General features: G+C 40.4%; 1 protein-coding gene across 1 annotated transcript; it reads left to right on the forward strand.

The window, feature by feature from the left end:
* Nucleotides 1-3,088: 3,088 nt before the first annotated feature.
* Nucleotides 3,089-14,899, forward strand: CYP4V2 (cytochrome P450 family 4 subfamily V member 2). The gene is made up of 11 exons (XM_015862135.3): nt 3,089-3,431; nt 6,117-6,229; nt 7,519-7,604; nt 9,228-9,418; nt 9,668-9,737; nt 10,080-10,206; nt 11,110-11,304; nt 12,336-12,438; nt 12,799-12,933; nt 13,141-13,320; nt 14,006-14,899. Exons 1-11 carry the CDS (start codon nt 3,215-3,217, stop codon nt 14,179-14,181), a joined length of 1,593 nt encoding a protein of 530 aa, XP_015717621.2. The 5' UTR covers nt 3,089-3,214; the 3' UTR covers nt 14,182-14,899.
* The last annotated feature ends 4,493 nt before the right edge of the window (nt 14,900-19,392 follow it).

Genomic DNA, 19,392 nt, shown 5'->3' on the forward strand with positions numbered 1-19,392 from the left:
CATGAAGCTGATTGTTAAGTCATTCTGAGGACTGACATCTGACATGGAAGTGCAATGATGTGAATCTGAATTTCTCCATGTGGAAAAAAATGGCACCCACTGACATTCACTGTTGCTTGCTAAATGTTTATGGAGACTCACCAGTGGGTGTAAGCACAGTGAGATGGTGGTTGGTGCACTTCAGCAGTAGTGGCAGCTATACTAAGTCACCTCTGCTGGTTCAGATTTTTATGAGCACAGCATGCAGGCTCTTGTTCACTGCTGGTGAAAATGCTTAGCTAATGGTGGTGACTGTTGGAAAACATTGTTTTGTAGATGAGAATTTGTTCTATCAAGTACTGGTATTGTGCTCTTTGTGTCTGTAGCAGTTTCCATAGAAGTAAATAGCCAGTATTTCTTTAGGAGAGACCTATGTACAAAATTACCTGTTTTCTCTATGCCTTTCTATGCGTTTTCTGCTTTAATCCTATTGTAACCATGCATGTGGAGAAAGAGTGAAGATCAGCTTCAAATGAATTGTGGTGACTCCCAAGTCAGCAACTAGTTTATCTTTCTTACCATGAATGCTGTATTTTTTATAATGGATGGCAGAAATGCCCTGTATGCCTTTGCTATACTAAAGAACTAACATAAAGACTGTATCACACAGTTTGTTTTTCAGAATATGTTGTGCACTTCTCTTTTGACATTCTCTTGTAATGGATCTGTTTCACCCTTGCTCTGCTTTCGGAGTTATTTCTCTTTTGTTAACGATAATTTCATTGATTTCTTCATCTGCTTACTGACAGGCAAAAGCCTATTACTTTAGTTACTTTAGTTACCTTAACCTGTGTGGACTGACGCAACTGCTTAGTATTATGGCAACTCAGGCACATGGGTTTCGCTTAAATGAGTGGCTGGGTAAAAGAATATTCTTTGTCCTTCTATGTGCATTTATGAAGGTAAAACTGAGAACTGGTAGTGTCTGCTGAAGCACAACACTGAGCAAATGGCTCCCTGGGCAGAAAAGGTATAGCCGCACAGGCTAACCACAACCTGATAAGAACTATTAAAAGATACAAGTTTCTCTTGCATAATATTCCCCTTTGGAGCTTAATGAGCAAAGGTTCATAGTGACTGTCAGCCTCAGAGATGTAGTTAGGCCTCAGGGATGCCAGACTTCTCATTTCTTCCATTTAGGTGTATCTTCTTGTGTTTGTATCAGCATCACCACTGCCAACTGCTGGCAAGTACCTGTAGTGTTAGCTCTGCTGTATTTCTCTGTTTTGTTTGTTTGTTTTTTAACTATTTTTCCTCTGGAAGGAATAATCAGCAATCAGGAACACAGATTTTTGGCTCAGAATCATGATTAACTATTACTTCTAATTATCAGCTTCATGATAATAAGCAAAGAATTTAAAGAAGAGTGTGTGATTACCTAGATGATCTCCTTGCTACACTGCAGAAGGAGTGCCTTTTAGTCCAGCCCACTTCCCTCCTTCCCTTCTTTTTTCCTTTCTCTTTCCCTCCCAACCACCTGAAGAAAAGAGGAAGTTGATGGCAGTACAACTTACTGCGTTTATAAGACAAGGTATGTTAGATATCTGTTTCTTGCTGTTATTTGTAATGATTAATAATAGAATTAGTAGCAAAGTTCATTGCCAGCTGTTTACTGTGCAGAAAAAATGCAACGGTCAGCTCTTATGATAACATGTTGCCTGGGAGACTGCAGGAATGAAATGCTAAAATTTATTCCAATCTGCTTTCAAGAGTAATCAGTTGTTCCTTCCTTAGCTTCTGATATTCTTTCTCTGTCTGTATTTCTTCCCATAGTTGTCGGTATACTCCTGAGGCTGTAAAAGCAGCAGAGCTTGTGATCACAGTCACAATATCACAGAATGATTTGGGTTGAAATGGCCATTAAAGCCCACCTAGTTCCAACTCCCTACCATGGTCAGGGCTACCAAACAACAGGTAAGGCTGTCCAGAGCCCCATCAAACCTGGCCTTGAATGCCTCCAGGGATGGGGCATCCACAACTTCTCTGGTCAGCCTGTGCCAGTGCCTCAGCACCCTAAGACTGAATAATGGTTTAAAGTCATTTTCCCTCATGCATCCTTACGCTTCCTGATACTGAGTCTTCATCTTCATCTTTCCTGTAGGCTCCCTTTGGAAGGCCTCTATAAGGTCTGTCTGGAGGCTTTTCCAAGTCTGAGCAGCCCTGGTTCCTTTACCTTGTCTCCTGTCATAGGAGAGCTGCTGCAACCCTCTGATAATCCCTGTAACCTCCTCTAGATTTGCTCCAACAGGTCCATGTCCTTCTTGTGCTGGGGGCCCCAGAGCTGAATGCAGTTATTCAGGAGGGGCCTCATCAGAGGAGTAGAAAGGGACAGTCACCTCCCTTACCACTTCTGATAAAGTGTATTTTACTTCTACCCAAATACCGTGCAAGTTGCTTGCTGGCCTTAACCACCTCCTCCTTAGAATCTGAGATCTCTGAGAGAAGCTGTGGAGAAAGAGTCTGTGCCTGTATTGGGTTCCTGTGCTGCCAACAGGTCAGTATATCTGTGATACTGGTGCTGGTTGCTGTCGGTCATGTCACACGACTTTAGCCAATGGCTGAGATTTCAACAGTGAGGCGAGCAAAAGCTGAATGGAGAAGCATGTAAGGCTTCAGTTTGTCATGCCTCCCTGGACCCCCAGCCAAGCTAAATGGGAGATAGACCCTCATCTCAAGAACTTCTGGCACTGTGTAGCAGAACACTGTGTGGCAAAACTCTGCCCTAAGCATTCAAATGTGCATGAAGAGCAAAAAAGCAAGCAAACAAACAACAACAACAAAAAAAAAAACACCAAACCAAACAACAAAAAAATAGTGTTAAAAGCACTCATCCTCCTCAAAACACCTCAAAGATTTTCTCTTGAAGTGATTTGAGGGATGTTTTTGCCTGTGAAGGCTCCTGTTCATTGAGCTGGAGCATGGAAATAGTTCCTTGACTCCTGCCTGTTCTGCTGTCCCAAACTACATGCAGGCAGCTTCTCTGCATTCTTGCTTACATCATTGTTTATTTTTGTGGTCTGGAGCTAACTGTGCTAGCTCCGCCTCCCGCTCAGGGACAGATCCAGGCTCTCTGCTCATGACCAAGTGGCAGCAGTAGGAGTAGGCAGTGCCTACTGGGCCTGGCACAGAGGCCAGAGCTACTGGCAGGGAATAAGTCTTGGACCGGAGCAGGGAGATGGCGATGGAGCTCGTGCTAGGAACCATGGAGGGAACGCAGCTGCTGCCCTGGGTGGCTGGAGCAATCATCCTGCTGCTGACGGTGGTGACTGTATGCTCCCTACCTTCCTTGCTGAACTACTGGTGGTGGTGGTGGGTGATGAAGCCCGTCCCAGGGATCAGCCCATGCTACCCCTTTGTGGGAAATGCTCTCCTGTTGGAGCGGACTGGGGAAGGTAAGGACAGCTTACCTGCCACTTGTGGGGTCCTGGCACTGCATGGGGTTTGATGCAGGAGCAGCTCTGTGGAAGTGTGTGGGTGGTCAAGTCATAGGTGGCAGAATGCCTACACAAAATGCCTACACAGAATGCCTACAGAGATACCTACAGGTATCTCTGGGGCTGTGGATTCCAGCAGAGGAAAACTGAGAAACAAGCAGTGGAGAAGAGAGAAACTGTGTAAATGTGGCATTACTACTAGTCAAAGCTTAGTCCGAGGTTGAATCTGATAGTGATTTCCAGGTACTAGTACTGGACTTGGAACTCTAAAGTAAGAAAGAGATGGGGAGTAAAAGTGCTGTGGAATATATTTTGGCAGGAAGTGTGCTGGGCTGCCTTCACAGGAAGTACTGTTTCCTAACACAGACTGCTGTATCTATAGCACAGCCCTTAGCTGTAATCCAAACAAAGCTTTTTAGTTCAGGAAGCAGAAGTACTTCAACAACATTGTTTTTCTCAGTGAGAAAGTGCAAGGGAATTCCAGCGTGCTAAATCACCAGATCATTTTGAGTTTTAGCTCTCTATTAGGTTTCTGCACTGGATTCTAAATAACTTATTATTTGCAAGATGTCTTTCAAAAGCAAATTTTATTGTGCCTGTGTTGATCAGTAGTGCCTTCTTTCAGCCAAATTCCTGAGTGAACACTGAGTGCACATTCCCTTTCCATTAGCTACCCTGTCTTGCACAGGAGCACAGTTCTTTCCCGAGGAATCCTTCAGATGTGGAAACTTCTCCAGCGGTGCTGTCAGTGCAACAATAGTCTCTTCTGGGTGTGTCTATGGGTGTCAACCTGCTCTGTGCACTCATGGTCCTGGCTATGCACCTGCTCTCTTAGATATGATGCCAAAGGAGTCACAGGGAATGCATGGAAGTAATGAGGGCAAACATAGCATTGCTCCATACATTGCTCAGCGCTGACACACAGAGATGAAACGTTCCCTCTGCCTGTTCACAACACGTGCCCTTGCATCCTGTGTGAACATATTTCCTCTACATACAAAACTTGCTTCTCCTACATACAGATGAGAGATCTTTGCTGGAAGTGAGCAGGATCAGAATGTAGTGAATAGTCTGAACAGGAGGTGCTTTTTAAAAAAATAATTTTTTATTTATTTTCAAGAACTGCTCTCTCTAAAAACAAATCTGATTGAGAATTTTATGTTCTGTGGAGTCTATGATCTCCTTCATTAGTAGGAGTCATATAGTCTTTGCGCTTTATTAAGCCCATGGCTGTCTATCTCTGTTCTTTTTTATTCCTATAAATGTGAATGAAGTGTGTAGTTTACATTTTTACAGAAAAGTGTAGCAATTCAGTAAAATAATGTTTTATGGAAGAAAAGGATGAGGTTTTACTGCAGAAAGCTACAAAGAATCACTTTCAGATGGTGGTGATCTTTCTGGTATCAGGAAGCAAACACTGGAAACTTGTTATACTTAAATTGTATCAGTGCCAGGAAAAGAAAAATCATAGGAGTAAAATATTCTGGACACCTTCTGGATAAGGTGCTGTTAGAGCTTTGCATAAGACTAGGGAATGCTGTAATTGGGTATCTATCAGGAAACCAATCATCATTCTTTTCCTTCCACTTTGGGACCTTTGACTTTTGAACTCTGCGTAGGCACGGGGAGGAGATTATTCGTTGTTTAATCTGGTTTGTAAAAGGGCAAAGGCAGATTTAATCTATAGACGTTTTGATAGCAGCCACCTCCTCTAGAACTCCAGAGCCAGCCTGATTATCTTCTGTGATGAGATCATGGGACCTGTGGGCAAGGGAAGAACATAGACACTGTTTAATTGGATTCAGCAAGGTCTTTGATACCATTTCCCATGCTTATGTATAGCTGAACTAGAAAGATCTGGCTGAATGGATGACAAGATGGGTGGAGTACTGACTGTCTCAGTACTATGAAATCCAACTGGCATCTGTGTAGTGATGCAATCTCTAATGTGCTTTATGGCATAGATGATCCTACGAGCATTAGAGATAAGGGCATCTGAATTGATAAGTCCACAGCATCTTTGTAAATAGTCATTTATCCTTTAGTAATTTTTCTAAAACAATGAGAGTTGTTTAATCCTTTGACAGCCTGCTTTTAAAGGCCTCTGCCATTATCAGCTACTAGACGTTTTGAGTGACATTGGTTCCTGCACAGTGCTCTGCCATTACTGTGTGCTGTGTCACTTGTGTGCGTATCACAAATGTACCATCTGTGAAAGAAGTATCAGATGGGAAAATGTTTGGTTCAATACTTGGAAAGTAAAGAAGTGTCTTGATGCAGCATTTTGGCTAGTTCCCAGCAAATCAAAATGTAAATTTTGATGAAATTAATTTGTTTCAAGTTATAACAAAAGCATTGTAGTGCAGCAAGCCTATTCTACAGTGCTCTGAAATAGCTTGTCAAACCGTTTTGTATACATCTTGGTGGGGTTTTTCTAGAATATGGAGCCTTTGAGAGTCTGGCCATGAAGAAGTGCTCCTGTAAGCACTAATGGACAAGAGAAATATGCGTTGTTGGTCATTGTAGTGAGATAAAACTACAGCAAAAACATAATTATAGAGTGTAAGATGAGAGACTTCATCACAGGAGTCTTTCATCTCCAGCAAAAGGACACTTTTACTTAATCTGTTTTTTCAATTCTAGGTTTTTTTAAACAGCTCCAACAGTATGCTGAAGAGTTCAGGAAAATGCCGATGTTCAAACTCTGGTTAGGTCCACTGCCTGTCACAGTACTATATCATCCTGATAGTGTGGAGGTGAGTGTGCTTCTCCTTTTATCAGTTTTACTGTCATGCAAATCAAGCTCAAGCTGTTAGTTTCTATTCTGTAAATGTAATTTGTGCAAAAATAAAGGGCTTGAACTGATTTAACTTGAGGCTATCCTCTGATACCATGCAAAAGAAAAGCTAAAAACATAAGAGTAAAATGACTAATCTTGGAAGAAATCAGTGCAGAAGATGGATCTCATTAATATGCATCTAATTAATATGTTTTCTACAAAGAAACACCCCCTTTAGACTTGTTTTCATGTCTGGAAGCTTCTGCTCCAAAGATCAGAACTGGTAAGTCCATAGCAGGAAAGTGTAGGCCACTGAAGTAGAGGTAAAACATTATGAAATGCTACTGGTAATGTTTATGTCTATTTGAGTTTTGTATGAGAACTGATGAGTCTGTTTTAATGTCATACAAATGTAGTTGTTAGTTCAGCTATGGATAATGATTGCACTTGAGCTGGAATGGTGGAGTTGTTTCCTTTCTGTGATCCCTGCTTTCTATTGAAACTAGGTGCTGATGTCACACTGACAGCAGTAGGTAGAAGTGTAAGGCAAGTTGGAGAACTAAGATTTGAGCAGAAGATGACTTAGGGGAAAAAAATGCAGAATATACCACTTGTATCAGCTGAAATAGTAGACGTTTTATGAGCAAGTAAATGTTGTTTCACCCTATCATCTGATGACATAATTTAGTGCTCTTTTGGTTATTTATGAAAGTAATGAAAAGATTATGCCTGTTTAGGGAGTTGTTAGTTGTTATGCTGATTGCTCTATGATTACAGTGCGATATTATCAGAGAAGAAGGGGTAGCATTCTTTTCTTGCTGAAAAAACTCTTGCAGGTGTCTTTTTTTTTTTTTTTTCTTTTTTTCTTTTTCTTTTATTTTTTTTGCAAAGAAATGTTACTTCCTCTAACTTCCTGTTACTTCCTGTTTACTTCCTGTGAATTTGGCTGAGGTGGAAAACCACTGGGTTTCACTGAGCTCTGCTGGTGATTTTAGGGATTTTTCTTTTTGAGGATGATAAGGGGAGCGGAGGTAGTAGGCTTTGAGTATCTTACAATTTCTTGGGATTGAGATATTTATGGAAAGACTTAAGGGTGTAAATTGTGCGTTTCCTCTGTGTACCAGCTGGTGTATTTGCATTTTCCTGAGGCTCAAGGTATTTTCATGGATGAACTGAGGCCATGTGATGTAATCTTTGCTAACAATATCTCTCCATCTAACAAGTGATGTTGGCTTTTTTTTTGCCCTCCTCTCATTTTTCTGACAGGTTATTCTGAGCAGTTCAAAGCACATACAAAAATCATTCCTGTACAAATTTCTGCACCCATGGCTGGGGACTGGACTTCTGACAAGGTATAGTAAAATACAAGTTCATTATTGTCATCTTAAAATTTGCGGGCTCTATGGTAGGAAGAGTGCTTAGTGGTAGGAATGTTGTGAGTATCTCTGGGCAGGTATAGGTAGTATCTCTAGAAATCTCATTAGTTGTGACCATCTTGGCTACTTTTAAGCTGCTAATGCCTAATAAAAATAATTTGGTGTCACCTATTTCTTGGTAAATCTGACCACTGGTACTTTTTTGCCCAGAGTCTTCAAAAGTTGTATCCTGTGGAAAGTGGTGTCTTCTGGTTAGCTGTGCTACATGCTAAGTGTATTGACTGTTGAGTTGAGTAGGATTACTGCAGCAGTACTGCTGTGTACTGCTTACTTCAGCTGGTGAAATTGCAGCCTTTCTTGAGCAGCCTTTCTTGAGATTGGTGATGCTTTGGGGTCAGATGGGAGAGTATCTGTACCCTTTATTTCCTTCATGCAGTGTAGTCTTATAAGAAGTGAGCTTGGCTCAGAGTACAGGCAAGGACTGGAAAGAGAAAAGAGCAATGGTGTAAGACTTTTGTGTCTGTCAGTCTTTGATAGGGCTGAGGAAAGTTTTTTATCTGGATAATGCAGACACTCAAGTGTCAGAGCAATGCCTCTGTGTCTCTTCTTTGCACATCAAATTCCTCCTGTTAGCAGTGGAGCTTTGTTGACTATTTGGAGCTCTTAGTGAACTTCTGCTTCTTGATGGGACTGTGGTATTTTAAAAGCCAGCTCTGACTGTGTGCTGTAGAAGGTGCAGGTGTATGTGGGAGGATGAGTAGTGCCACCTCACCTGTGTTTTGTTTGTGTACCTTACACAACAGAGGTAGTAATCAAAAGCAAAATGCAGAGTTGAGGTTCCTGGGTGTATGTGTGGCATATGTCCCCCAAAACATGTTGTTTTGTTTCCAGGTAAACTTTGAGAGATATTTTTACTTGCTTGAGCTTGCAAAACATAGAAATATTCTACTATCTTTGTTGGTTAAGAACAGTTCAGGAGAACAGCAAGCTAAGCTGGCCCAATGGCAGGTTAATTGGAGAACTGTTGTGATCATTTACCCTGTAAGAAGAGCATCCAGTTGTGTGTCGATGGGGCATCTGATTCAGAAAAATGAAGAACCTCTGAAAGCAAGTACCACCTCCTGTGCCTCTTACATAGACTTAGTGAATACTTCATAGCCAGATCTTGAGGCAGTTGTTCATTGGCATGATATCCTCTGCCCTCATTTCCAAGATAGTAAATGGGCAAGCACAGGTAGTGACTCACAGAAGTGACTGAGTTAGGCCTTAAAGTTGAATAGCTGGTTTGTCCTATAGATAGATTCTGCTCACTCTGAAACTGTGCGCTAAGTGACTGTGGGGCTGCATTGCTTGAAGAATTATTGGTAACTTCTTTTGTTCTCAGCAGATACAGAAATGGCAGCTTGTGCTTCACAGAGAGCTGAAGCAAGAAATGTTTCCCAGTTGCTCCTTCTGGTGAGCATAATAGGAATGTTGGAGAATCAGCCACAGCATGCCTATTTGTGAAGGTGTTCCAGGAGGCAGTTTTTTACTATGTGCTTTCTGTAGTAGTGAGGAGCTGGAGTTTCAGCCTTTTCCTCTCCCCTGTCACTTTTGCAGCACTGGAGACAAGTGGCGGTCACGGAGGAAGATGATAACTCCCACATTCCACTTTGCAATCTTAAATGACTTTCTAGAGGTTATGAATGAACAAGGGGGTATTTTGTTGGAGAAACTTGAGAAGCATGTTGACAAGGAACCATTTAATATCTTTGTAGACATCACTTTGTGTGCCCTTGATATTATCTGTGGTAAGTCCTCTTCAGTTCTTGTGGTGGGGCTGTGAATAATGCAGATGCTCATGAACATAGTGGTGTTGTATTGTGTTGTTGTTTCTGTGCATGGGAACATAGATCAAGATTTTATCTGGAAAGGGTTTTGTGTATTTACTTGTCAGATTGACAGTGTGGTGACAAAGGCTGGGAGCAATATTAACACTGTACCAGGGACTCTCCATTCCACTTTGAACTTGTGAAACAGTGATAATTTCCTCCTTCTAGAAACTGCAATGGGCAGGAATGTGGGTGCTCAGGACAATAAGGATTCTGAGTATGTTCATGCTGTCTACAGGTAAGCAGAGATTCTTCCTTCACTACTTTGTAATTAGGTTGGAACTGTTGCTGCCAGTGTTGCTTAACTTGCTCTGTGAAGCAGGTGTGACAGTGAGGATGATACAAGTGGAGAAAGCAAAGAAGGCTAGGAAAACTCAGAAGTTCTTCTATTATGAGCAATGGGAGGGTGAGGCTGCAAAGAAGTGTCAGCTGCCATTCAGTCAATCTTTGGTACTGGAGGTAGTAATTCCTCCTCTGAGGCTCTGTGTCCAAATCTACATGCATTTCTTATTCTTGAAAATGTGCTGTGAATGTAATTTTTGTTGACAAATGTTACATGATGTATTTTCTGTGACCCTAGGATGAGTGATCTAATCCAACAGCGACAGAAAAGCCCTTGGCTTTGGCATGATCTTTTGTACCTTCTGTTCAAGGAAGGAAGAGAGCATGAGAGGAGTCTTAAGATTCTGCATGGTTTTACAGATTCGGTATAGCCTCTTTTTTTTAGTATTACATTTTAGCTGATGGAGGGGTTTTGCACTCAGTAGATAGTTTCCAAATGGGAGATGAGATTCAACACTCTTGATATACATTTATTAGGAGAACTATTGTTCTGTTGTGATGCTGAGGAATACCTTGGAAAGAAGTCAGTACCTGGCTTTTCTGTCAGGTGGTCTCAGTTTTGTGCAAGGAAGTGCACTACTCCAGAGGAATAGTAGGCTCTGCCCTTTTGAGTAGAACTGCTGAAATAATATATCCAGGTTCCCACTTCAACAGTAAGGTGCTTTGATATGGAAATCACTGAGCAAACATTACTAACTTTGTATAAGAAGCAGTCTTATTTCACTGATTTAGGCTGTGAAAATAACTACTCTCACTGAGTAGCATTTGTGATGTTTTAAGCAAACCCTGCCCTCCTAAACCTACTGTTAAGATGTTACCAGGAGGCTATTTTTATGGAAATGAATGCAGAGTAAGATCAACCTTTACTCTGATACCAAAGAAAAGCTGGGAGTCTTCAGTATAGTTGTTCCAGTCATGTTATGTGTAACTCTGGTGTAGGCTTGTGAAGTGCCCTGGGTTCTCTTCCATCTTCTGGGTTTCCCGGAGGCTGGAAAAACGTCCCTTTCCTGTGTGATTTCTTCTTGGTGGTTGATTTGTTCTTGGTGGTTGTTCTGTTCATAGTCTTCTATGACTGGAACAAGAGGGACATATTTCATCTACTAAAATGGTCAGTTAAGGTTTAAAAGCTGAAACTAACAGCTATTCTTATTAGGCATACCTCATGTGGACTTCTACAGATGTTTTAACATGTTGAGACAATTCTATATGGGGTATACTGTGCATATACACTGTATGCATCATATCCAATATAAGGGTTTTAATTTCAGGTCATTGCAGAAAAAGTTGCAGAACTTGAAAACACCAAGCTAACAAAACACAATGCTGCCGTGAACAGTGAAGAAAAAAGTGGATCGAAAAAGAGAGAAGCTTTCTTGGACATGCTGCTGAATGCCACAGATGAGGAAGGGAAAAAACTCAGCTACAAGGACATTCGTGAAGAGGTGGACACTTTCATGTTTGAGGTACCCAAGGAAACTATTGTGTTTTGTTTTTCTTTTTTTCCAGAATGCAAGATTAACCTCTTACAGGTAATGACTCTTCCCTTCCTTAGTTTGGAAAGCTGCTTTTAGTACCAAGTTATTTTATCCCTAGAAGCTTAAGAGGAAATGCCTGGAGGAGATAAATTATTGATTTAGAGTTTTGTGCCTGGACAGAATGTGGTGCAGTACATGTGGCAGGTCCTGTCTACATGGACAGGCCCTGCTCATACAAACAGATACGTAATAAGACAAAATAAGAACTTGATGACTGAAATGGAGCTTCAGCTCCTGCTACAAGTGTCATCCATGTTAATGAGAACTCTAAATGTTTTCAGCATTATACCTCACATCTTTGTCAGTTCTTTCAGACTGTCTCTTGCCATGTTGGCTGTAACCTCCTGGTTCTGTCATAATCATGCATTGATAGTGTCTTCTTGGCACCATCTTCTCATGTCTGGTTCCCCGTTTGGTGAAGTACATATGTAAGACTTTTTTCCTCATACTTCCATTTGGTGGACCTGAATTCCTTCTCAGAGAAGCTTAATTAAGAATTATTTTAGTGCCACCTTAATTTATGTTCTATTTTACCTCACTGAACAGCTTATCAAACACTTAGTAGGAAGGGGAAAAATTACAATAATTAATGGCCTGTGTAGAGCCATAGGAGCTGATTACTGGGCTCCTGAAAAGGAGCAAGCAGGAGGCATCATCATTTGAGACAATATACAAGGGAAAGACCCTGGTAATTAGTGCAAATTTCAAGAGGCAGAGTAGATAAAAGAAGGATTTTAGCTGGGTTATTTCAACACTTTTTCACTTTTAGTCAGCCTTTTAGAACACAGTATGAATCCTGAATCATCACGTGTGTGTAAAATAGAGTTCATTACTCTTATTATTTTTTTCTTAAGGTTGCTGGAGTAAGAGCTTACTTACACTGCTAGCTGTATTTATTTAGCAGACTTGTGCCCAAGTATAGAGTTGAAGTGAATGTCTTTGTAAATCTTGATTTTTAGGGTCATGATACAACAGCAGCTGCTATGAACTGGGTCCTATATTTGCTTGGTCATCATCCTGAAGCACAGAAGAAGGTTCACCAAGAACTGGACGAGGTGTTCGGTATATTTTCATTACTCTTTCGTTGGGGTTATGGTGGTTTTTGCATTTGTGGGTGGGGCTTTGATGGAATAATTGTTAGCCTAGAAGTAAAAGTGCGTGCAGGAACAGGTCTTGTGGTCATTCTGGTGATTTCAGTAGCTAGGTGTGATGGGGAAAGGTACTGGATGGTCTGTAGGAGACTACAGCCCAACTTACATTGGTGGGCTAAGGCATAGGTTAAGTGTCTGTATCACCACTTTTTCCTTTCTGATGCTGGTACATTATAGTCTCAACTCTTGGAGGGAGATGGGATGTGCTTGTTTAATCAGAGCAGAGTGAACCCGTCTTGTTCCTTTCCCATCCCTATTTTCTTCTGGCTAGGCAACACAGAGAGTCCTGTTACAGTGGATGATTTGAAGAAACTTCGATACCTTGAGTGTGTTGTGAAAGAAGCCCTGAGGCTCTTCCCTTCAGTTCCCATGTTTGCCCGTTCCTTGAAAGAGGACTGCTATATTAGTAAGTAATATCCAGTTTTGCTGACATTTGCTACTTCCATTCCAACAGTCTTAGTGGAAGTGCTTCCCAAGTAAAGGACAGGTATTTTGTTTGTTTATCTGTTTAGCTCTGTGGTTGTATATAGGAGATCACCTTTTCCCCCCGCTGTTGTTTAACTTTTTTTTTTTTTTTTTTAATTTAATTCCTTCTCTCCTTGTTTTCTTTTAGATGGTTATAAACTACCAAAAGGCACAAATGTCCTTATCTTAACTTATGTGCTGCACAGAGATCCTGAGATCTTCCCTGAGCCAGATGAATTCAGGCCTGAGCGCTTTTTCCCTGAAAATAGTAAAGGAAGGCACCCATATGCTTATGTGCCCTTCTCTGCTGGCCCCAGGAACTGCATTGGTATGTAGCTGAAGAGGAAGTTCTCATAATGTACCAGTCCTGCTAGTAGTGTGGTGACCATGGCAGCAGAAATTTGAGACTTGATGTGCCCATTGGTGGCCCCCCAGGCTTCTGAGTGCTGTCTCCCCTGTCAGGCTTGTGCTTGAGCAGCAACACTTTTTTTCTCCCCAAAGGTTTCCTTTCTTCCCAAAGCCCAGTGCACGTCAGTATGGTTATCCTCTTTACTGCCTGTCTGTCATGGCAGCATGTGGATGGGCTCCTGTGTCAGGACAAGATTGCTTCCATACTTATGTTCCTTGCTTTGGGATGGCAAAGCAGTTCACTGTGGAACAAGAGAAGACTCTTGCTGCTGTCCTTGTGCTGCATCGTCTCATGCTCTGGTCATTCTTCTCTTTCCTGGTCCAAAGAGAACTGATGGAGTTGTGTTTAGTTTTAGGTCCATGGAAAGTTTTGATAGTCTCCTGTTTGGTATTTGAGCAGTATGGACTATAGGAAGAAAAACATGCCATAAGTTGGACAAGAAATGACAGAGATGTCATGCTGCGAATAGTACTAAGTTCAATAGTATCTGTATGACCTTGATTTTGTCCTTTATGTCCTGTGACCCTGGGGGTTTCACTGTGAACAGGCAAGTATTGCTGCAACTTGACAATAACACATTTTTTTGCTGCACTGTAATCCACAGGCCAGCGCTTTGCACAGATGGAAGAGAAAACTCTTCTTGCCCTCATCCTGCGGCGCTTTTGGGTGGACTGTTCTCAAAAGCCAGAAGAGCTTGGTCTGTCAGGAGAACTAATTCTTCGTCCAAATAATGGCATCTGGGTTCAGCTGAAGAGGAGACCAAAACCCATGACAGAATAAAAGGAAATTCAAGATTCTGTTTTTCCATAAACTTCCGAGCTATTTGGACTGAGATGTGTTTTAAATCAGATGTTTTGATAGCAGTCTTGCAATTTGTTGGAGTTAAATGTTGCTGCTGATTGTTTAATCAAATGCAATGCTCTAACAGACATAAGTTACTCTGCTTTTCTTGCACATGAGAACTTTATGTTCATCTTTGAATTGCAAATCTTCAAACATCAAATCTTGGTGCCTTATCTCCTCAGATGAAACTATTTTGTTGCAACAATGCAAAAACCCTGAAACGAAGGTGCTAATAACTGTAATGTTTTTGATGGAGGGAGCTGATTATTTTTCATAGCACCTGTGAAATAACCAGTAGTCTCAAAGCTTTCTGTATTTTTCAGGGATTTTTTTTGTTTGTTTTTGCTTTAAGAGTAGAAGTGAACAATTCTTCTACTTACCACATGGTTTTTGTGTTGTTTTTTTTTTCTCTGCTAGTGATGACTACATCTATGAAAATGAAGCAAAAATCTCTGATATATGTACTCCTCCTTTGTAAGCATTTACAGTAGTTCTTAAGCAGCAACTGCTCTGAAGTATTTTTAGCACAATCTGCAATAAATAGCAATCCATATAATCATACCAGGAATGAGATGGTGTACAAACTGTACAATTTCATGTTAGCAGATACAATGTATTATTACAAGTTTGGAGAATAAACTTCTATTGTACTTCAGAATTGAATGTTTTATTTGTAAAAAATATATAACTGGTAAATCACCGGTTAGTTATTAGTGCTTATCATCAGTTCCTGTGTGGTGATGAATTATCTGGATTTTACTGTGTTAGTCAAAGCTCATTGACTCAGTCTGCTCTTGCCTTCTGGATTCCTGAATTCAGTGCAGAGTATTTCATGCTTATTGGTGCTGAAGAGGATTCACAGCAGTGGAATGAAGTGTCTGCAGAAATTTGACTGTTCCTTCTTTAAGGAATTTCAGGTAGAATAAAGAAACACTCAAGCAGCTCTCAGTGGTGATACAGTGACAGAAGAGCATAGGACCTTTTTGGTGAGCAGGGAAACAAATATACTGTTATGTAGCTAAAAAGATAATTCTCAAGCATTTTTGTTAACAATGATCTTGGTTAGAAGTTTATAAAAAAATCTAGTTTTTCTTTTTTTTTTATTTTTTATTTTTCTACTTTGTATGCATAAATACATTTGAGGAACTAAGAGAGAAGTGCCTAGCTAGCCCGAGGGCATCCATTTGATCTTTCTTTTCTTTCAAAATGCAATAGCGTCTTAGCTCCGAAGAGTCTGCTCCATTTGTTTCACACCAAATGAAATCAAGGGAGATGTATGCTTTGTAGACTTATTCAATGGTATTAAAGTTGCATAAACAATCTCAACTTTGAATTCATATGTGTATCCAGAGGTGTCCCTAAGAGGTTAATTGAACTTACATCATTTCTTCCTTCTTCCAAATTTTGTCAGTAGGAGGCTTTGCCTTTTGAAGGAATAGGCAACTGCAAAATAGACAAAAGCAGACTTCTCTTAAGGATTACTTATTCCTGATTATTCCTCTAGTCATTCTGGTATTCTAATCCACTTGACTTAATGTGAAAACATGTGATAGGTAAATACTAAAGCCATCTACAGACTTTTCTTCTATGAGATCTATTTTGTGGCAACAGTTTTCAAAATCTACCACTTTGTAACAATCCTGTCAATAAGGGAAATAATCTATCTACACAAACACCATTTGCTGCTTTCTTTGCCAGGACTGATGTAGTTCCCTGTCTTCTCCAAAAAGATGGTGACCTCTCATCTTTTGCTGTGAAATCTGCTCTGAAGAAAAATGTGGTTGCTAAGGAAATAAATCTTAAGGAAATAAATCTTGAGGAAATCAGTGCTGAAAGAACAGGAACTCTCTGCTGCCAGGGTAGATGTTAAATCCTGTGTGTTATGTGCTGCATGTGCTCTTATTAACCTGAGTCATGTGGTGTGCTGTTGTTGGTTATGGATAGTCTTATAAAAACAAATTCAACAGAACAGGTAAAAAGAATTGTGAGACTTAAGTAATCAGTGCAGCCATGCCAGAAGAATTTCATAAAGCAAACTCAGAAGTGATTTGTTATTTATTGTGGTATTTTGTTTGTTTGTTTTGTTTTGTCTTGTTTTTTCTGTGATCCTGAATTTGGTCCACATTTTTGATGTCTTCTGTGCAGATATTTTTGAGCTGAATATCTACTATATGTAATTTCAGTAAATGAGTTCCCACACTGCTTTTATTTCAACATAATCTGCAATTCAGCACTTTCCACAACTGGAAGGTTGTTATTATAGCCAGTATTCTAGCTGTTTGAGTGGAATCCAATCAAACGTGAGAAAACTTTGACATAGTGAGAAAGCTGGTTTTTTAATCAAGTAATACATTGATATGGATGCAATTTTTCATCAAAAGAAGAAGGAGAATTTGAATTTTAATTGTTAGAGCTTGTTTTAGCAGCATTTGCTATTACATTTTAGTGTTTTTAATTTATAAAATGCTTACTACACAGAATTAAAGATGCAGAGGGAATATTTTAGAATACTCTATTGCTTTTTTCTGCTACAGCATTCAGAACCATATTTGTTATACTATTATAGTACCCTAATTCAGGTAGGAGCATGTGCACAAAGGCATGTGGAAATGCGACTTTGTGCTGTTTCTGTTTTGCTGGTGCCTTCCCTCATTCCCTTTGAGATTCTCTTCTTCTTGTTCCAGACCACGACTACAGGGAGTCCCATCACAGAGGCTAGATAAACATCTCTGGGTTGTATCCTCTCTGATCTTGAAGATGCTTTTTGAGTTATAAGATTGGCATAAAAAAATGTATGAGTGAATGGATGCTATCCAGAAGGTCCTGGAAAGACTTGAGAGGTGGGCTCATGCCAATCTCATAAAATTCAACAAGGCTAAGCACAGTGTTCTTCGCCTGGGTCGGGACAATCCCAAGCACAGGTGCTGGCTGAGCAGAGAATGGCTTGAGAGTAGCCCTGAGGAGAAAGATTTGAGGATGTTGGTTAATGGAAGAGTCAACATGAGCTGGCCATGTATGCTTGCAATCCAGAAGGCCAACTGTGTCCTGGGTCACATCAAGAGAAGTGTGACCTGCAGGTTGAGGGATGTGATTTTGCCCTTCTACTCTGCTCTTGTAAGACTCCACATAGAGTACTGCATCTAGTTCTGGGGCCCCCAGCAGAAAAAGGACATTGAGTTGTTGGCCCTATTCTGGATCTTCTCCATGATGATGGTCAGTGGGCTGGAGCACCTCTCCCACGAGGACAGGCTGAGAGAGCTGGGGCTCTTCAGTCTCAAGGAAAAAAGGCCCCATGGGGACCTTATAGTGGCCTTCCAGTTCCTGAAGGGGGTCTACAAGAAAGCTGGAGAGGGACTTTTCATAACAGCATGTAGCCACAGGACAAGGGGAAATGGCTTTAAACAGAAAGAGGGTAGATTAAGACTAGATATTAGGAAGAAATTCTTGACAGTGAATTAATTGAGACACTGGAACATGTTGCCCAGCAAAGTTGTGAATGCCCCCTCCCTGGGAGCATTCAGCACAGGCTGGATGGGGCTTTGAGCAACCTGGTCTAGTGGGAGGTATCCCAGACAATAGCAGGGGATTGGAACTAGATGATCTTAAAGGTCCCTTCCAACACAAACCATTTTATGATTCTATGAATTCATTTAGGAGCAAGCTGTTCCTAGCACATTTTCTCTGTACAAAGGTACAGCTCAGTCAATTTGAATAAAAGTTCGCCATAGTAAATAAGGCAGTGTGGGTCATATGGGTACAATGAGTCCCATGAGAGAAAATGCCTTTTTGTTCCAAAGTGAATATACTTGTTGTGATTCCCTTTGAATATCATTACTGTCTTATTTTTCAATTTCAACATCACATCCAGTTGACTTACACACAGATATAGTTAAAATGACATATACTTTTGGAAGGGATGTAGTATATATGTTTAAGAACTGCTGCTTTAAGGGTCCTTTTTCTTTCCCCCCGCTCCTCCCCGCAAATTTGCTTACAAAACAAACTATCACCAAAGGGCTCCTTTTCCAAAGATAGATTTATTATTTACAGATTGTAAAAACAAAATAATACAGAAATTTTCAATGGATGTATATGACTGCATATTGCATGGCAATATTGCATATTGTCTAGGTGAAATTCATCATGAATCTTTCCTCTTTTTCTGCCCATTTGAATTATATCCCTGTATTTTCCAAAAGCATTTAGGGTTTTTTGTTCTCTTTTGCTTTTTTTGTTTTTCCCTAATGAGAATATATGATAATGAACTGAAACTGAAATAACACTGCACAATTTCTCAGCTGAAAACTAAAAGCACTTGGAGAGAAGTTTCATCAAGTTTAATGCCTCACTATGTCCAAAAAAGGAAGCAAGCATAATTATTTAAATTGAATACTTAATTTTTAACTGAATACATGTGAACTCAGCTTGTTTTGTTTACAAGAATTGGAATACACGATAGTGTTTTTTAATTACATTCAAGTTTGTGAAAATGCTATATCTTTAAAAAGTTGAAAAATCTGATCTGAGCTGAAGAAGATCAGAGTTCTATAGGCACTATAGACTCCTCATGTTACAGAATTAAGTTATCACCATGTTTTGCAGTAAAGCCTTCCATTTCTCTCCCTTGTCATTGTGGCACACAAACCAGAAGAGAGCAATTAAAATACAAGTGCAGTTATGCTGGAAGTGTTTGAGCCCTCTTCTACAGGTGTGTGATGACGAAGTAAGCTGATGCACAGGAAGGTATGAGGAGTCCTCAGGATGGCTCTTCTTTTGTAAGGAGGACCTGGAGACCTTACTAACAGACCAGTCACAGGGAAGTCAATTCAGTCACCCTAGAGGTGTTCAAGACCAGGTTGGATGGGGATTTGAGCAACTTGATCTAGTGGAATGTGTTCTTGCCCATGGCATGGCAGTTATAACAAGATAAAATCTAAGTCCCTTTCAACCCAAACCCAAATCATCCCATGATTCTATGATCAGTTTGCTTAAAAGGATTACAGCTGTTGTGATTGTGGCACATTTTGTGCAGAGCACAGCTGTATTGCTAACATATTCAGACTAAAAGAAGAGGAAAAAGAGGAAGAAAGGGGAAAAGTTCTTCCTTTGGCAATTTCACTTGGAAATGAATTTTTTATTTTTAGGTTT

This window comes from Coturnix japonica, chromosome 4, assembly GCF_054131305.1.
Source record: "Coturnix japonica strain WE chromosome 4, WE-NBRP24, whole genome shotgun sequence".
In the NCBI taxonomy this organism is placed as follows: Eukaryota; Metazoa; Chordata; class Aves; order Galliformes; family Phasianidae; genus Coturnix; species Coturnix japonica.